Raw genomic sequence first — 16,686 nt, forward strand, 5'->3', positions numbered from 1 at the left:
CATAGCAGGTGACGGTGACTGGCACAGTGCCATAGCAAGTTTTGTTTGCAATTGGTTCATTCCCATGGTGGTAAAGCTTACTGGATTTCAAATTCAACAGCTTTCACAATGCCACACCTAGTAGTTACTCCACTTCACGTTCAGCAGTCAAACACTTCATTGTCACGCTGGAATGGGCAGTGGCCTGTCAAGCAGGTTGACATCAGACACCACATCACCTGTATGACTCTTGCAGCAGGCTTGAGACAAAGGAATGTGGTACACTCCTGGCTGTATCCCCCAAGCAAGATACTTGCTCAAAGGCAACTAGAAGACTGATTCTCAAGAACTGATACAGGAAAAATATCAGGTGTCTAATCATGCAGGATAATTTGACACAAATACTGTGGGCACCTCCCAAGGTCCATAAATCAAGCTGTGAAACTGCTTTGTTTCACACAAAATCTTAACAGCATTTGTCACATCTAAGGTGAGCTATTTGTTTTATGCACATCATGGTGCATATCAAATAGAGTCCTTGGACGAGCCATGGAGACTGGCTCAGGTAGACAAAGAGGAAAAGGACTTCTTTGTCTCACTATCCAAGAGTTCACAGTTACAATAAAGGTCAACATTCAAGCTAGAAAACAGACAACCTGTAGGTAGGGTTTGGTCTGGAGCAGGGATCATAAACTCTCTACGCAACGTTAGTAGTAACCTCCAGAATTTTGTTCCTTTTTTTTTTTCCCTAGAGGGCAGCTATTTCAGCTTGCATTGGAGACCCGAAGAAAGAACTGATCTGATCACTTAGATTATGAAGTTTGATTGCTCAAGGATCTAGGTTTGCCGTTGTAACTCAACTTTCACACTGCACAGTTACCTACAGTCTCTCTCCTTCATGGAGAGTCTTGAACAGCTTAAGTGTTTGGATTTCCAGGCCTATGAGTTCAGCTTTTAATGACCTTAGAGAAGACCAGAAGATCAAAGCTATTATGCCAGGAAATCACACTCTTTTAATAAGAGTTTGTTCTAGAGTCAGCTGCTTCCAAGACTACAGACAGGAGAGATCATTCTTAGAGCTGAAAAAAAACACAGGAGGATATTAGGTCACTGTTCTGTCTTTTACTTGGTCAGTAAAGCTTCAGAGTGTATGAAGCACCAGGGTATATCAGAAAATACACTCACCAGGGCACAGAGGTTACCAAGGCATTGACATAATTAGTGCAGTTATAATACATGACAGATCATGGCACATACAGGCAAAAAGCGTGTGCAACAGCATTCATATATTAGAAAAAGTGCATAATGTTTTAATTACTTGAGAGATTCAGCAATAGGTCAGTTATTACAAATGTACACACAGAAGGATGACAGGCACCAATAATAAATGTATATTATTTTTTAAATAAATAAAAAATAGACAGATTTTGAAACTCTGGCCACTTAGTCATGGTAAGCAGTAGAAGATAGACTTCAAGTTTTGGAGAAAGGGTAGAAGCTCATTTGAATGCCTCTGGAACATCCTTGGTCCAAAAGTGGGCTAAGGTACTGTAGTACGCTTAACTGTGAGCAGGGGATTGTGCCCCATGCACACAATATAACACAGTACATAGGCTGCTGTTCAGCCTCCCTTCAGTATCCGTATTGCACTTCTATTTATCTAAGGCAACACAGTAGTAAGAAGAATATGAGTTTAAACTAAGGACTAATCCCTCCTACTGTAAAAATAGTAGCAAGCATTTCACTGTTTTCACAAAGAAGATCAGATTCCCAGACTCCCTAAGAGCAGTTACACTGTCTTTTGGATGGTAGTCTTCTGTCCCCTGTGGTAGGCCAAGATTTAGAAGTTCCCCAGTTCCTAGGAAAATCATTTTCTATTTTAAAAAGGCTTATGGAAGCTATTCTGGGGAATCCTCAGTCACAGTAAGTAACCTTTGTCTATTTAAAATTATTTCTATGCTTTAGTCTATGTGGGTGGAGGAGGGTAAAAATCAAAGTAACGTGTTCTTCTGATAAACAAGCTGATGTGGGTGGTTGCATGTTAAAAATAAGAGAAAATCCTTTTTTACATTAGCTTTCTATTACTGATCTGAAAATAGCTTTACAGAAGCCAATTATGCCTTCTTTTTTTAAGGATTAAAATAGTCTGAAAACAAATTTTATTTTAATTCACCATCAACCTTTTTAACTGTATTTTTCATCTACTCAGAATAGCTTTACCATACATGGGAAGACTTCATGAACACACTATAGATTTTTAAAAGGTCAGCTTTTTTTTTTTTTTTTACATTTAAGGCTGCATATTTTGTGGGTCATTGAGGAAAAACAAACAAACAAACAAACAACAACTTTCAAAAACAATTCAAGCGGGTCTACTCAAAATGTGATTAAAAAACCAAAATATCGATCCAATTTCTGGATTAATGAAGAAAGTGCTTAACCTCCATTTCAGGATGACCAGAACTTGTTCTATTTCCCCCATCTTTTTTCCAAGGAGTGACTATCATTGGAATGTCTGTCTTTGACATAACATTGACACAGCTTTCCATACTTAGAAAACACATTGTAATTTTATAAATTCAGTCTGTACCAATTTAATTTCTAATTCAGTGATCAGAATGCAAATGATCTTTAAGTATTTAGTGACCAACATGTGAAAAATCAGAAATCTTTGATAGGACAGAACAGGAAATATTCTCTTATTGAAGATACTTCAAGGCAGTTATGGCTTCAGTATCAGCCTCACAAACGAATCATATTCTTCCATTTTAAGATTAACTGTAATTCCAAATTCACAGAATCACAGAATCGACTGGGTTGGAAAAGACCTCAGAGATCATCAAGTCCAACCCTTGGTCCAACTCCAGTCCATTTACTAGATCATGGCACTAGGTGCCCTGTCCAATCTCAGTTTAAAAACCTCCAGGGACGGCGAGTCCACCACCTCCCTGGGCAGCCATTCCAATGCCTGACCACTCTCTCTGTAAATAATTTCTTTCTAATATCCAGTCTAAATTTCCCCTGGCAGAGTTTAAGCCCATGCCCCCTTGTCCTATTGCTGACTGCCTGGGAGAAGAGACCAATCCCCACCTGGCTATAACTTCCCTTCAGGTAGTTATAGAGAGTGATGAGGTCACCTCTAAGCCTCCTCTTCTCCAGACTAAACAACCCCAGCTCCCTCAGCCTCTTCCCATAGGTCTTGTGCTCAAGTCCCTTCACCAGTCTTGTTGCTCTTCTCTGGACCCGCTCCAGCACTTCAATGTCTTTCCTGAACTGAGGGGCCCAGAACTGAACACAACACTCCAGGTGTGGCCTCACCAATGCAGAGTACAGGGGAAGGATCACTTCCCTTGTCCTGCTGACCACACTATTTTTGATATAGGACAGGATACCATTGGCTTTCTTGGCCACTTGGGCACACTGTTGGCTCATGTTGAGCTTCCTCTCAATTAGTACCCCCAACACTACCAGCTCTTCCATCAATTTATTTTATTGAGGGTTATTAATACCTATTGGTCACTAGGTTACTTTTGTTTTAATGGGATTTACTAGCGAGTGACCTACCAGAAATTCAATGTGACATTCCTTTGTGGAAATATGTATCTTATTTTGTATGGTACAATTGTACAGACATTATACTACAGCATCTAAATGGATGAAAAATTGCTGATTATTCATAGTAGGAGAAGGCATCTCACGTGATTAATGCATCAAATCAGTTTAAAAGGAATTAGTCATTTAAGAGCAGTTTAAAGAAGTGTTTGACTGCTTCCCCACATAATCTAAGTTACAGTTAAAATTTTCATGAAATTGTATCATGTACTGAATACAAATAACAGAACAGTTTTGTTGTCTGTATTCAGGTTACATGCCAAGGATTTGGTAGCAGGGGACTTCAGAGGTGGCTTCTGTGAGAAGAAACCAGAAGCTGTCCCCATGTTAGACAGAGCCAGTTCAAGTTGGCTCCAAGACGGACCCGCCGCTGGCCAAGGCTGAACCAATGAGTGACATTAGCAGCACCTTTGCAACAACATATTTAAGAAATGGTAAAAAATGTTGTGAAACAGCAGCTGAGAGAGAGAAGTGAGAATATGTGAGAGAAACAGCTCTGCAGACACCAAGGTCAACGAAGAAGGCAGGTGCTCCAGGTGCAAGAGCAGAGATTCGTCTGCAGCCCATAGTGAAGACCAATACTTGTGACCAAGTTTGTGAAGGACTGTGTCCCATGAGTGGGACATCATGCTGGAGCAGGGGAAGAGAGTTCAAAGGAAGGAGCGGCAGACTGCACCATCCACTCCCCCACCTCCACACTGCTCAATGGGAGGAGAGAGAAGAGTTGGACTGAATTTGAGCCTGGGAAGAAGGGAGGGGTGGGTAAAGGTGTTTTTTAGATTTGTTCTTATTTGTCTTTATCCTACTCCAATTAATTGGTAATAAATTAAATTAATTTCCCTAAGTCAAGTTTGTTTTGTTCATGACGGTAATTGGTAAATGATCTCTCTGTTCTTATCTTTATCCACGAGCTTTTTATCATATTTTTCTCCCTTTGTCTCTCCTGTTGTTGAGAAGGGGGAGTGATAAAGCAGCTTGGTGGGCACCTGGCAACCAGCCAAGGTCAATCCACTACATTGTCTTAGAAGTTCTTAGTTCATTATGTCTTGCTATTGTACATACACATTCCCGCTATGTAAACTATTTGTCTGTAGACAGATCCCCCTCTGTATACGCACAGTACCCTACGGCTCAAGGCCACATGGATTTAAATAGAACAGAAATAACTTTAGAGTTTAAAGGTTTTGGAAACCAAACTTTTAAGATGATGTATCTGAAAACTCATGGAGTTACTCTGGGCCGAACACTTACAATTACTGTAGAAATATGAATGCTAAATGCTTGCAGTTGGACAAATCCTCTCCAAGTCTGGGTAGTAAGACTTTATCTGAAGGAGTCCAACAAGCTGCAAGGATGGAGAAGGAAGAAATACAAGGGCACGTCCTCCTCAAAGCATGTGGTTTCAACTCACTGACAGTCACTTCACTTAAATTATCCATAGCAGACATTCAAACCTAACAACATGCAACGTGCCTCAGAGCACTTTCAGCCCAGGGTGTAAAGACGACTTGCACAAAAATCTGTGAGCTATATAAACGGTTATCTGTTAAAGACAGATAAAACTTAAGTTGTTCAAGGCCAGAAAGAAGATGCAAAGACACAATATGGAATCTACCAATGAGGAAACAGAATAAAATGTGTTTTACTTAGATTGGCATAGAGAAACAGGGAATATAAGAACATTCGACTACCTGAATAGCTTTTAAAAGGCAGCATGGTAGTTAAGTACTTAAGTGCGTTTTTACATTTTGAAGATTTTTTTGAAAATGACAACTTTGCCTCCTGGCCAGCTAATATGACATAACTCCCAAGCCAGAGATCCATCCAGACCTCTCGGTCATGTCCAGTGTTCTGGGTGTTCAGTGCTTCAAGACGCATGCCAGTCAAGCATCAAACCTCTCTTCCCACAGGACTGATGAGATTGTTTTGGTGAGTAAAAACACAGAAGAAAGAAACAGGCTGTCAGTTCGATCTTTCTGAAATCCACCATCAAATAGCCAATGTTCTAAAATTAAAACCTTTCACTCTTCTCGCTTATTTTAAGAAAGCTTTGTTAAAATCTTCCAGTAATTCAGCCTTCCACATCAGAAAGAATTCTGGGATAAAGTTTTAAACCTATACATTGAAAAATAATTGGAAAATTTGCCACGTGGAAAGGCAGAATACAAGGCTATGGATTGCATCTCTGAAAACAACCTGCTGCCAAACTCCCCAAGACTTAGAATCCAGGTCTGAAACATTCCTAGCTGGAATGTTTGATCTGAGAGAGGTTCCCTCTCTATTTAGAGCTTACAGTACAAAAAGATGAAAGGTGAAGCTAATATGAAGAGGAAAGAACAGTTATATTATTTTAAAATAGCTTTTAGAAAGAGGTGGTGAGAACCCTGTCCACTGACACAGTTGGAGTGGTGTGGAATAAGCACACCTCTACACGTACAAAAGCAAGCAATCTTACACTGGCAGGGAGACAGACTACTCTGCTGCAATCACTGCTCTCAAGTAATATCTCCTGACTAGAAAGTTTGGCTTTAGTTCACTAAACACACTTTCTTTGTAAAAATGCAGCATGTTCTTTGCCATTTCCTTCAGTCTTACAAAATCCCAAATAACATATCTACATCCTACTCCATTCCTTCTTTTATTCCACGACACAAATTCCAACTTCTGGAAAAACAACTTGCGCTTTCTATCATTATACTCCAAAGAATTCAGAATTAGTCATTTAATCTCTGTCCAGGCTAAAATGGCTTACTAGAGAAATCTCAGCTTAATAAATTATGTATAAGAATTCTCTCTTTTATGTAGTCTGTGCGATCATTTGAGCTATAACATCATTTATGGCTGCAGCAGAATGAACTGAGCAAACACACTGAAACAACCCATTCTAAGTTAACATTAGTCACAAAGCTCATACACATGGAAGGACACAACTGCCAAAACCAGAACGTTTGCAAGTGCTACCAAAGGCCTTTCACATTCCTAAAGAAGGTTCCAGCAAACTTGTATCTCACCACAAGCAAAGGACAACAACAAGTAACTATCATGCAAGCTTCTCTCTTCTTATGCTCCTACTAACCCAGAGCTATGTAGTCTAGGCTGGAAACCCCAAAGTGTTTAAAGCTTCTTGAGGAAAAACAGACCTCCATCCAGCCTGTGAATCCTCCTGGCCCTCCAAATCTGCAATGTTTGTCTTTCATCTAGCACACCCTCCCTAAGGGTGAGTTTGCCCTTTGACCATCCAACATAACCCCAGTGTCTACACTCTGGTTCCTCTCTGAGATTCCAAAAATGAGGAGAAACATCAAGTTAACCTGCCTTAATTTCACAACATTGTTACAGAAGCAAGTGCTCTGAGAACTTCTCTGTCAGCTTCCTCTCAGGTGCAAAGCCCTGGGGTTTGACACAGAATCACAGGCTGCAGTTCCAGCTTCTTAAGATGTTGGAGAGATAGATGGAGCAGCTGATTCTCCCCTGCTTCCAATTAACATGAAAATGTCAATGACTGGCAGCAGAAAGAGTTAATTAAAGGTCTCCTTTCTCTTCCTCTTCAGGTAAAATAAAGTTTTCTACCATAAGTCTGAGCTCCAGCCAAAGGTAACTAGACAGCTAATAACTTCAGGAGAGATTTCAGTTGCTCAAGGAAACTGCTCGGGGAGCCACATGACAGTGAGCTGACAGTTTCAGAAAAGAGGCTATTTCACCCGTGTTTGCCAAGAAAGTGAGTGAAAAGAGACTGTTTTCACAGCACAGACTTGGACATCCACAGCATGCCAGGGACAGCTCTGGAAGCGACCCCCTTGGCCACTAAGCTGTAAAATGTCATGGGCAGCAACATTTCATAACTGCAGCCCTAGAACACTAGGGAGGACACCAAGAGAAGACAAACACTCTGCCCTCCAAGCTCAGTTCCAAAGCACAGTCAAGACTGGTTGGAAGAGGAGCACAGGTAATGGAGGGAAGATACTTTTTACTTTTCCTAAATCCAGCTCTAGAGTTAGCTGAGATCAAGATCAGTTAGATTTAGTACCTTACAACGTGTGTGTGTGTCTGCGGATTTCTGTCACCATCGGTAGCAAGTGGATCCGGACCCTGGCACTGAAGGGTCTGGGACAGGGTGTCCCATCTTCACAAGGGAAGGGATCACTGGAGGAGCCCCAGAAGCCAAGGAGCATGTAAACATGGCGAAAGAGTAGGCCCATGCTAAAGCTCACTTAAGCTGAGCAAGACTTGGCTAGAAAGCACCTTGCACTACACGGTGACACTCAGTATCATGGACCAAGCAAAGGTATGTGTACCCTGGAGATGGGGACACCTCAGAGGAATAACCAAGTCTAAAAATATACCCAAGAGATCCTTCAGGCAAAAAAAAAAAATCCCCAAAGCTGCTTTTTCATGTATTTGGAATCTGTATAAATATATTTGGGATGAATACACGGTATTTACACTTCAACTAGTTGAACACTTCTGGACCCAGTGATGAAACTGTATTTGGAAATGAAAAGTGTAATTCTGGTATTTATGTTGCAAAGAATATGCAATACATCACAAACGTAACTCACAGAAGCTACCAGCTCATCTGAATTCTATAAAATTCCATTTGCAGAAATAGACCAGTTGAAGTGTTAGAAGCGACAGGCTGGGGAGCTATTTCTATAAAAGATTCACAGATATTTAAACCAGATTAAATTCCAAACTCTCAAAAGTTGCCTTTTAACGTGCATTATATCCAATCTCTAAAGTATCGTACCTTCTATGCATTTCCAAAAGGATACATTATTTACATTATTGAACATTTGCGTTCTGATTGCAATCAGGCTTCTTTGAATAAAATAAATAAAATTACTGTCTGTTAACTTAGAACCATCAGACTCTCACTTCCATTATCAAGCAACACCACTTTTCTGCTGAATGCAACTCAATTAAAATCCAATTATTTGAATAACTGGATGGAAATTGCCATAATAAACTGTATCTTTTTATTAGGAACACTTTGTGTAGAAAATTGACAGCACAGGAATTATGATACCATGGGTAAAAAGCATTTTGTAACTTCAGCTGAGATGAGCTATGCCGATGAACACAGTGAGAAAGAGTGTCAGTTCTGGAGTAGGCATTTGATTCTAAAATTGGGACTTTTGGCTCACAGCAGATCCAAAATGATGCAACTCTGCTGGCGTTACTGTGAGCTTTAAGAGAGCTGGTCCTTCTATGCCTCAAAGTTCGTTATTTCTACTGACATTAAAAAAAAAAAAATCTAGTTACATATTCTTAGACCATCTTACCACATTACCAACAGTGTTATTTTAAAACATGCCAGTCAGTGACACCAATGGTTTAAGTGATCTCAATAACAAATTCTTCCATTTATTTTACTTCTTATATTAATTAACACCAGGTAAGTGGCTGGTTTTTAAACTTAGTTTTTAATAGAATGTCTCTCTAAATCATCTTGCAGCTGTATATGTATCTCCTTGCCCTTCAGGAACTCACTGTCATTTGAAAGAAATGTCCTATGAAGAAATCCTCAAGTATAAATTTGCTTGTTAGTTTTCAGTTACATCAGTTTTCTACCAGAGCTTTTATTCATTTGACCAAAGTGTAGATAGCACATTCTTCTTTGCCCAATACTGAAAAGCTGATTGTTTTATATTGATAACATATGCAAATAGAAAATATCATCGCACTATTTTAATTTCAGTATGGCACCACTAGGTTAAAAATAAAAAAGATACTGTAGGCTTAAAGTCTAATTTTACAAAACAGACTTCAAAGATTAAAAGGTTTCTATTTTTTCAGGTGTAATTACCTAGGACTTACTTGGCACCTGGGAGTTACCATGGAGAACTGTTTTTAGGAACACAAAAAAATCTATCAAACATATCTTTTTAGCTGATCTCAAGTATCTTTATATCATAATATTTTAAAGTATAGGTGCTCCAATGTATTTCTTTTCAATGTAATACTATTGTCTTCTACATTGCATCATAAAATCATGTCAACAGAATTATACCCACTACAGTTTTAATAGAATTCTACAGAAGTGGTTCGCTGAAGATTACAGGTTACGATAATTCACTTGTGACAACATAACTTGAACTGGCATGCAGGAAGAAATGAAGAGAGCCAAAAAATCAAATGGAAGAAAATGGAAACATTATAGATAAGCAAAGTAATTGCAAAATGTGATTGATACTAAAAGAAACAACTCTTGATAGAATCAGTCATGTTCATATTACTTTTCCATTGTGATTACTGTTGTTGACTTTTGTTCCATATATTAGATTTCATACCTTTTCTTCCACTTTCCTCGTAACATCAAGCAACACCTCTAACATATTTTGGCTGTTTTACAAATGAAAGTTGCAGAAAGTAGTGAACACCGCTTATCACAAATGCCTGACTGTTCACAAATCTGCTTGGAATCCGTCCACTTCATAGAAATGTAAAATACTTTCACATATACACAGTCCAGCTTCCTTTAAAACTAGCACTGGAATAAATACTTCTGGCCTTTTGAATCCACATGCTAGCAGTGCCTCCTGGGCAAGTTCTGAAAAACCTTCTTATGAGAGACTATGAAGAATGCCAGAATTCGAGCAATTCAGTTTTTTCATACAGACAGTCCTTAAAAGTGATCATTTATACAGTATGTGTTAAAATCAAAGCTACTTACCCTTTTTCTCAAGTTGTAGGTCAAAATGAGATTTCTGGAGAAGGAATGTGAAAAGGCTGTATAGAACTCCAGCACTTTCTGCAAGGCATCTCTCTTAATCACATGAAGATCACAGTAAGTCAAAGCCCTTACATTAGCGCAGGACTGGGCGAGGGTAGACTCCTTCCAGAACACGTCACCAAAAACGTCTCCTTTGCCTAGAGAAAGAGCAGCAGCACCGCTTTCAATAATGGTACTATTTCCACCCAAAATATAAAAAAACATGTATCTTATTTATATAGTCAAAGTTCTTCTACTTTATGTGGTCAGAAAAAAACACTGCGGTGAGGGCATATGCACCGGTCTGGGCACTACAACACAGGGCAAGGATATCAAAATCTGCCTGAGGAGTAGCCCCCACTCAGGATTTCACTGGTTATAGCCCAGCTCAGGCTGGGAACAAATGGGAAGGAAGTGTTCAGGAGAAAGTTGCAAGCTCCTTTACAGAGTAATGGTCTTTTTTTCCTGTTTTCCAACATTTAAGGCTAACAAGATAAGAATATTCAGTCATTACCATGCTAACAAAAAATTACACTGTTCTTGTTTTGAATGGTATTTTCCTCTTAAACCCCTGCTGTGTTATATAACCAACTGCATATCACTTTTAAGACAAACAACAAAGAAATACACTCACAATGTCTATCAAGTTGTGGTAGGGATGAACCACATGGTCCCTTGTCTTATAAGTAATACTTTGCCTGTAGCAATTCTTAAAGCCAAAGCATCAAAATAGGAATTAGTACATTGACTTCAGCTGGGCCCTTTTAGATTTCATTCCCTAAATAAATATTCACGAAAGAAAGTCTATACAAAAGTCAAGAGAACTATCATGAGTAAAAAGGTCAAGAAAACTTCTGAATTAAACTCAGAACTCCCATCTCAGCCCTTGAGCCCTTCCACCATTACCTAATCTCTTCCATAAGATGATAAGCCTTTTCTCTTCAAGGAGAAGCTATCAGCCTGATGGTAAGCCATGCTCTAGTGCAATAAGCTGTGGTTCACACTTCTGTGCCCCCAATCTTCCACAAAAGACCTATGCAGTCCCCCTAGTTAGTCCCTAAACACTTTGGAGGAGCATAGACTTTATTTCCATTTTCAATACATATATACACTGAAACCACCTGTTCCACTAGGTTAGGCAAAGGCATCATAGTGATACTCTTTCTTCCACCGCTAGTCTCTTTACATAGGACAGTGCTAACATCCATAAATACTACAAAGGCTGCATAACAGCAAGCGTGGTGGGTGTCCAATAGCCCAGTGCAGTAAGCAACTTCTCATTTTAATGATAATGACTTTTCACATTTTCAATTATTTAAACACATGCTTTTTCAGTAGATACATTAAAAACAGCCTAAGAAAAAAGGTTCCATGTACTCAAAATAGATCTACAAGGCTTTTAGACAGACAAACATACAATATATTCAAAATTGAAGTGAAACAATTTTTATGCACCATAAAAACTGATATGCTTCACTGAGTAAAAACGGATTGTTTGCATTTGGAATAAATATGCTTTTACTCACAATCTTCCAGGCAATTAGCTAAACAACTGTTTTAATTAACACTCTGGAATCTATCAAGTATTGAAATGTGCCATCACTGATGAGCAACAGTTAGAGCTGGTAGTCCAAGCATAAGGGAGAAGAATTCTAGTTCCCTTCTAAGCATATTTCTTAACATCTCCAGACAAGAATTCCTACCTTAAAATAACAATAATTATTTTACTGCCCCACAGTAACATGAAGAATAATTAGTACAATTCAAGTACAAACAGCATGGTGCTGCTTTGCCTACATGTGGAATGACACAGCAGAAGTTAGTTACAACTCACTATTTTTAAAATTTAGTTCTGCTTTTCATATAACACAGAAAGACACGACTGTGTCCTTTACCTGTGGCAGCGATCCCTGTTTCCCATTGTTACATGTAACTCCTGAAAAGCTCCCCCTCCTGCAGTTTCCTGCCACCCCAGGGAGCCGCGTCCCATGGGTGACAAGAGCAGCACACGAAGGAGCTACATCTGCTGGGTGCCCACTGAGCCAAACCAGAGAAAAGCAACACATGAACCACAAACTGAGCCAGATCACAGAAGCCTCAATTTTTAAGAAACAAACCAGGCTAAAACAATAAGTCGTTCTGTTTATTATCATTAACAATTTCCTTGAAGTAAATCGAGTTAACAGGCAGTGATCTAGTCAAAAATCAATCCTACATTTCAGTTCAATTTCCAAAGCAAGGCACTCACACAAGCATCACACTGCTTTGTTTCTGTCAAGTGTATTTTCTAAATGATGCGTACAAAAAGTATCAATCTAGATTGTCAGAATCTTAAAAAAACTTGTGTTTGACATTCATAGAAAAGTGAGGAGAAATGGAGCAATAGGAAGTATTTATAGCAAGCAGGAATTAAAATTACATCTAGGAGTATTTGCAGTGGATTAGAACAATTGTCCTCTTATACATAATAAGGAAATGCATACCATCTCCCCTTCAATTTTGTGATCTCCATAAAGTAAGATCAAACACTTAGAAAAAAAGGAGAAACAAAAAAAAAAAAAAAAGGAGGGCAGATTAAGTGTGTTTTATCAAAAACATCTGCAACTGGAAAGCAAGAAGAGCAAGGTGAGACTTCTAAGTGTGCCAGAACGTAGTTGCCCAAGTCTAACGGCTACATTAGAGAGCCTGAGTCAAAAACCTCTTTTTACATATAACTCTAGGGTTTATATATTTCACCTTACCTCTGAAGAAAGATTTAAAAGCTAGAAAAATGCAGATGGCCATTTGTTTGTCAGTACTTTGCATTTTTTATTCCCAGCTTGCTGAATCCCAGACATTTGCCAGCAACACTGTCTGTCAATCACACTTAAAGTGGATGATCTAAGCTTTTACCATCAATCATTTCTGTTCCCTGCTGGATTTGTGGGCTGAAAACCTTTTCCACTGCCAGCTAAGTGTGCACTGGAAAGCCAAATAGTTTTCTGCCTTTTATGTTTCGTTGTTTGTTTTAACAATAAGTCCCGAAACCCTGAAAAATTTAAACACTGAAGAATTATTTTATAAAATCAGCACCTTCTGTTTCCATATTTATTCTTTCCCAGTCTTTTATCCATATCAAATTTGCTATTTATCTTAAAAATGAAAAGAGGATTTCTTTGTTAACACTGCAAATTCAGCCTGAGTCGGGCTAAAAGTCAAGCCACATTCACTCTGTCTCCCGAAAGCAGCACCAGTAATGAAGACCTGATTATTGCAACCTAGTCAAGTGTTTTGCTGATTGTGTTCTAGAAAAGAACCACACTGGCACATTACAGCTGTATTGCTTTGATGTGCCTACCAGAACATACTTTATTTTTTCCACTCCTACAAGCAGGAAGTATTGAAGAGCTCTCAGACAGAAGATATCCCACCCTACTCTGCAAACATATGATTCTATGTGGAATATTTTGACTGATAACCTACTTAGTTCACTTTTGAGTTCTGGGTGTCTGGGAGTCAAAGTGTGATAGCAGCTGGGTGAGAAGATGAAACCATGGATTCATGTGCTTATGATCGTCCAAGACAGTGTGGACTTGGGAGATTGATTTTCGGTACATTGGACAAACTATGTTAGAATCATTCTCAAATCAACAGTACTTGCTGTTAGAGCAGCCAACACCTGAATCTAGCTCAGGTCTATTCTAGATCTGCCTTCATTTGCATGTTTGAACTACAGAAAAAACGTTATCTGACATAGTCTCAGCAGACGCAAAGATAAGCTAGAGTGACCAAACACTGCTTGATGGTACCTCAGTGGCAAGGTAGCACCAAGCACATCTTGGAAACCAGCTGTTAGCAAATACTGTTATCCGTGATGCTGATCCACAGTGGGTGCCAGACCACGTGATGACTTTCCCAGAGCTCCCTGAAGCACCCACACTGGCCAGCACCCTTGAGATTTGCTCTGCACCTCCAAGCAATGGGAGACACCAATTGCTGTAAAGGAAAACGCAGATTCTGTGTGTCAGCCTCTGTTCTAGGGACTGTTCAGTTAAAATGCTGCTGAAATTTAAAAACTTGGCCTGATTCTGATTTTTGTCCCTCCACCCGCCTCCCCCCCGCTTTTGTTTGTTTGTTTTGTTGTTTTTCCTCCCTCCTGAGCAGATTTGAACAGAACCAGAGGATCTGAAGTCCGTTTATGTCACAGAGTTCTACCAATTGTATTCAAGCATAATTCCACTAAGTACAGCATATTTACCCCTAGTGTTCAAAACCAGTGATGTGACCCTCTGGCCAAATCTCCTCTGTGATCAGCACGTGTCTATTTGGCTTCAGCTGTAAATCTCTCCCCCTTCTCTCTTCCCTCATCTCCTCCTTATCCGAGTAAGGCATGCAATTTAAATTTTCCCATTTCACAGAGAGAAGAAAGATTCAAGGAAAGTAGAGGCATCAGAGCAGAAGCAATTTTTCCTCTTCGTGCATTGTTTTAAGGGAACAAATATCTGCCGGCCAGAAAAAACAGGGCTACCATTTGGCATCAAGGTAGAGTATTTGGTATCCATCCCACAGCTGAATTGCACAACTTGACAGCCACTGAACAGGTTCTCCAACGTGGCACAGCTGGTAGATGATGCAGGGAAGTGATTTGCTGCTTTGGATTTTCTTAAGGTTTCTCAATTGCAAACTAAGACATAGTAAGAAATGAATGGCCAACTGCACTGAAAAGAAAATAATATTTTTCATTAACCAGAGGTTTTGATCACTCTTTTCCTCTAAAAATGACCTCAGGGCAAAAAAAGCCAGAGTATCAGTGCCACCGAAACAAAAAGAAGGGTTACAGTGATAATAAACTGAAGTTGCACTTCCAATAAATTGCCTGGTGCACAAATAGAAACACAGTGTACCTGTTCATGTTTTAAAACACCACTTGGCAACATTTTGAAGACAGTTGACTATACAACTGTGTCAGTTTTCTCTGTTGAAGCCCATTACTGTACAGACAAAATAAAAATTGCTTTTTAATTGTTACTGGAAAAAAATGTTATAAATATGTGGTCAGTTTGTACAAACTCAGAAGACAATCTATGTTGTCATTGAATGGCCAGTGCTAGTTCTCTGATCAAAAACTGAGAGGCTCAATTGCAATAGCCTCAGAGTTATTCCCTGATGACTTAGAAACTGGCTTTATGTTATAGATACTGCTTGAAGCTTACATTAAAGCCCCCACTTTTTTCTCCTTTTGTTTCAGATAAAAGCATTTGAAGAGTCTAAAATAGTAGATTTTGTCTTCTGAAATATATAACTTCACAAAGTTCATAGCTATAGCATGCTGCATTTTATTCAATATTTCTATCAACTCTTTGAGGATAAATCTGTCAATGTTTAAGAAACATACTTCTGAAAAAAAGTTTTTATTTGAAACTTGGAGAAAGCAAAGAAAAATAAGTGTTCCATGAAGATTTTTATATATATATTTTTTTTATTTATTTATTTATTTATTTTTAACGTGGCGTTTCAGTGAAAAAAAAAAATTATTATTCCTCTAAAATTCTGAGACAGAAACAAAACCCTACTGTCCTGGTTTTGTTAAAAACAAGTTTCTCTTTTAGTGAACTTGCCTGTCAGCTAAAGCCTTCATATTAACTGCATTTTCCTGGAGAACCAGACACATGTTTTGGTAAACATAGCAATGGAATGTGAAGTTATTGATAAGCATGGATGGACATCTTGCAAGAGGGGTGACGAGGAACAACTGACCAAGAAACTGACGAACTGGGTATAACATTCCATTCACGTGAATACTTCATATAAAAGTGGGAGATCATGAGGATCTCGTCCCTTTTCCTTCTTTTCCCTTCTGCTTATGGCCACCATTAGTAGAGGACCTTGCTAGTCAGCCCTGCGAACTGAGGCCTAGTGAGAGACTGAATCCAGCTCCGGTTGGCTGCAGAGTCCAATCCAGGACTTTGGGTGCCGGCTCTGCAGTTGCTGAGACTTTCAAGATTGGTTTTGTATATTTTGTATTATTTTCTCTATTCTTATTAGTAGCATTAGTAAAACATCTTTAATTTTTTCCAGCTCTCTTCTCTCTGTCCTTCTTTCCCTCCCAATCGCCTGTCCTCACTGGGAAGGGGGGAGGAGGGAGAGGCAAAAGGGGGAAGTGGGGGGGAAAGGAGGTTAACAATACATCTGCCAGGGTTTTATTGTCACCCCGCAATCTAAACCCTCGACACCTACCCAAAACAAAAATTAGTTCAGTGGTTCACTTGCCAGAAATCAGGGTCTTCGTAGAAATCCAGTTTTGATTTCTTGGTTAAATTTCTACCTCTTCATATCTTGGTTCAGACTACACAGACAAACGTGATGGGCAAGCCTTCCTAACGCAGCCTGAGATATCAAGGAAC

At 39.2% G+C, this 16,686-nt stretch overlaps 1 protein-coding gene across 1 annotated transcript in view; it reads right to left on the reverse strand.

Annotated features, from left to right (window-relative positions):
- Window positions 1-16,686, reverse strand: part of KCNH1 (potassium voltage-gated channel subfamily H member 1) — a gene marked incomplete at both ends in the record, with an annotated part of 180,444 nt that overhangs the window by 63,583 nt on the left and 100,175 nt on the right. The window contains one exon of the mRNA XM_080342918.1: window positions 10,265-10,461. Coding sequence (XP_080199044.1) covers window positions 10,265-10,461 — 197 coding nt within the window. The remainder of the gene's footprint in view (window positions 1-10,264; window positions 10,462-16,686) is intronic.

The sequence above is a fragment of the Nesoenas mayeri genome (assembly GCF_963082525.1).
Source record: "Nesoenas mayeri genome assembly, chromosome: 3".
Taxonomy (NCBI): domain Eukaryota; kingdom Metazoa; phylum Chordata; class Aves; order Columbiformes; family Columbidae; genus Nesoenas; species Nesoenas mayeri.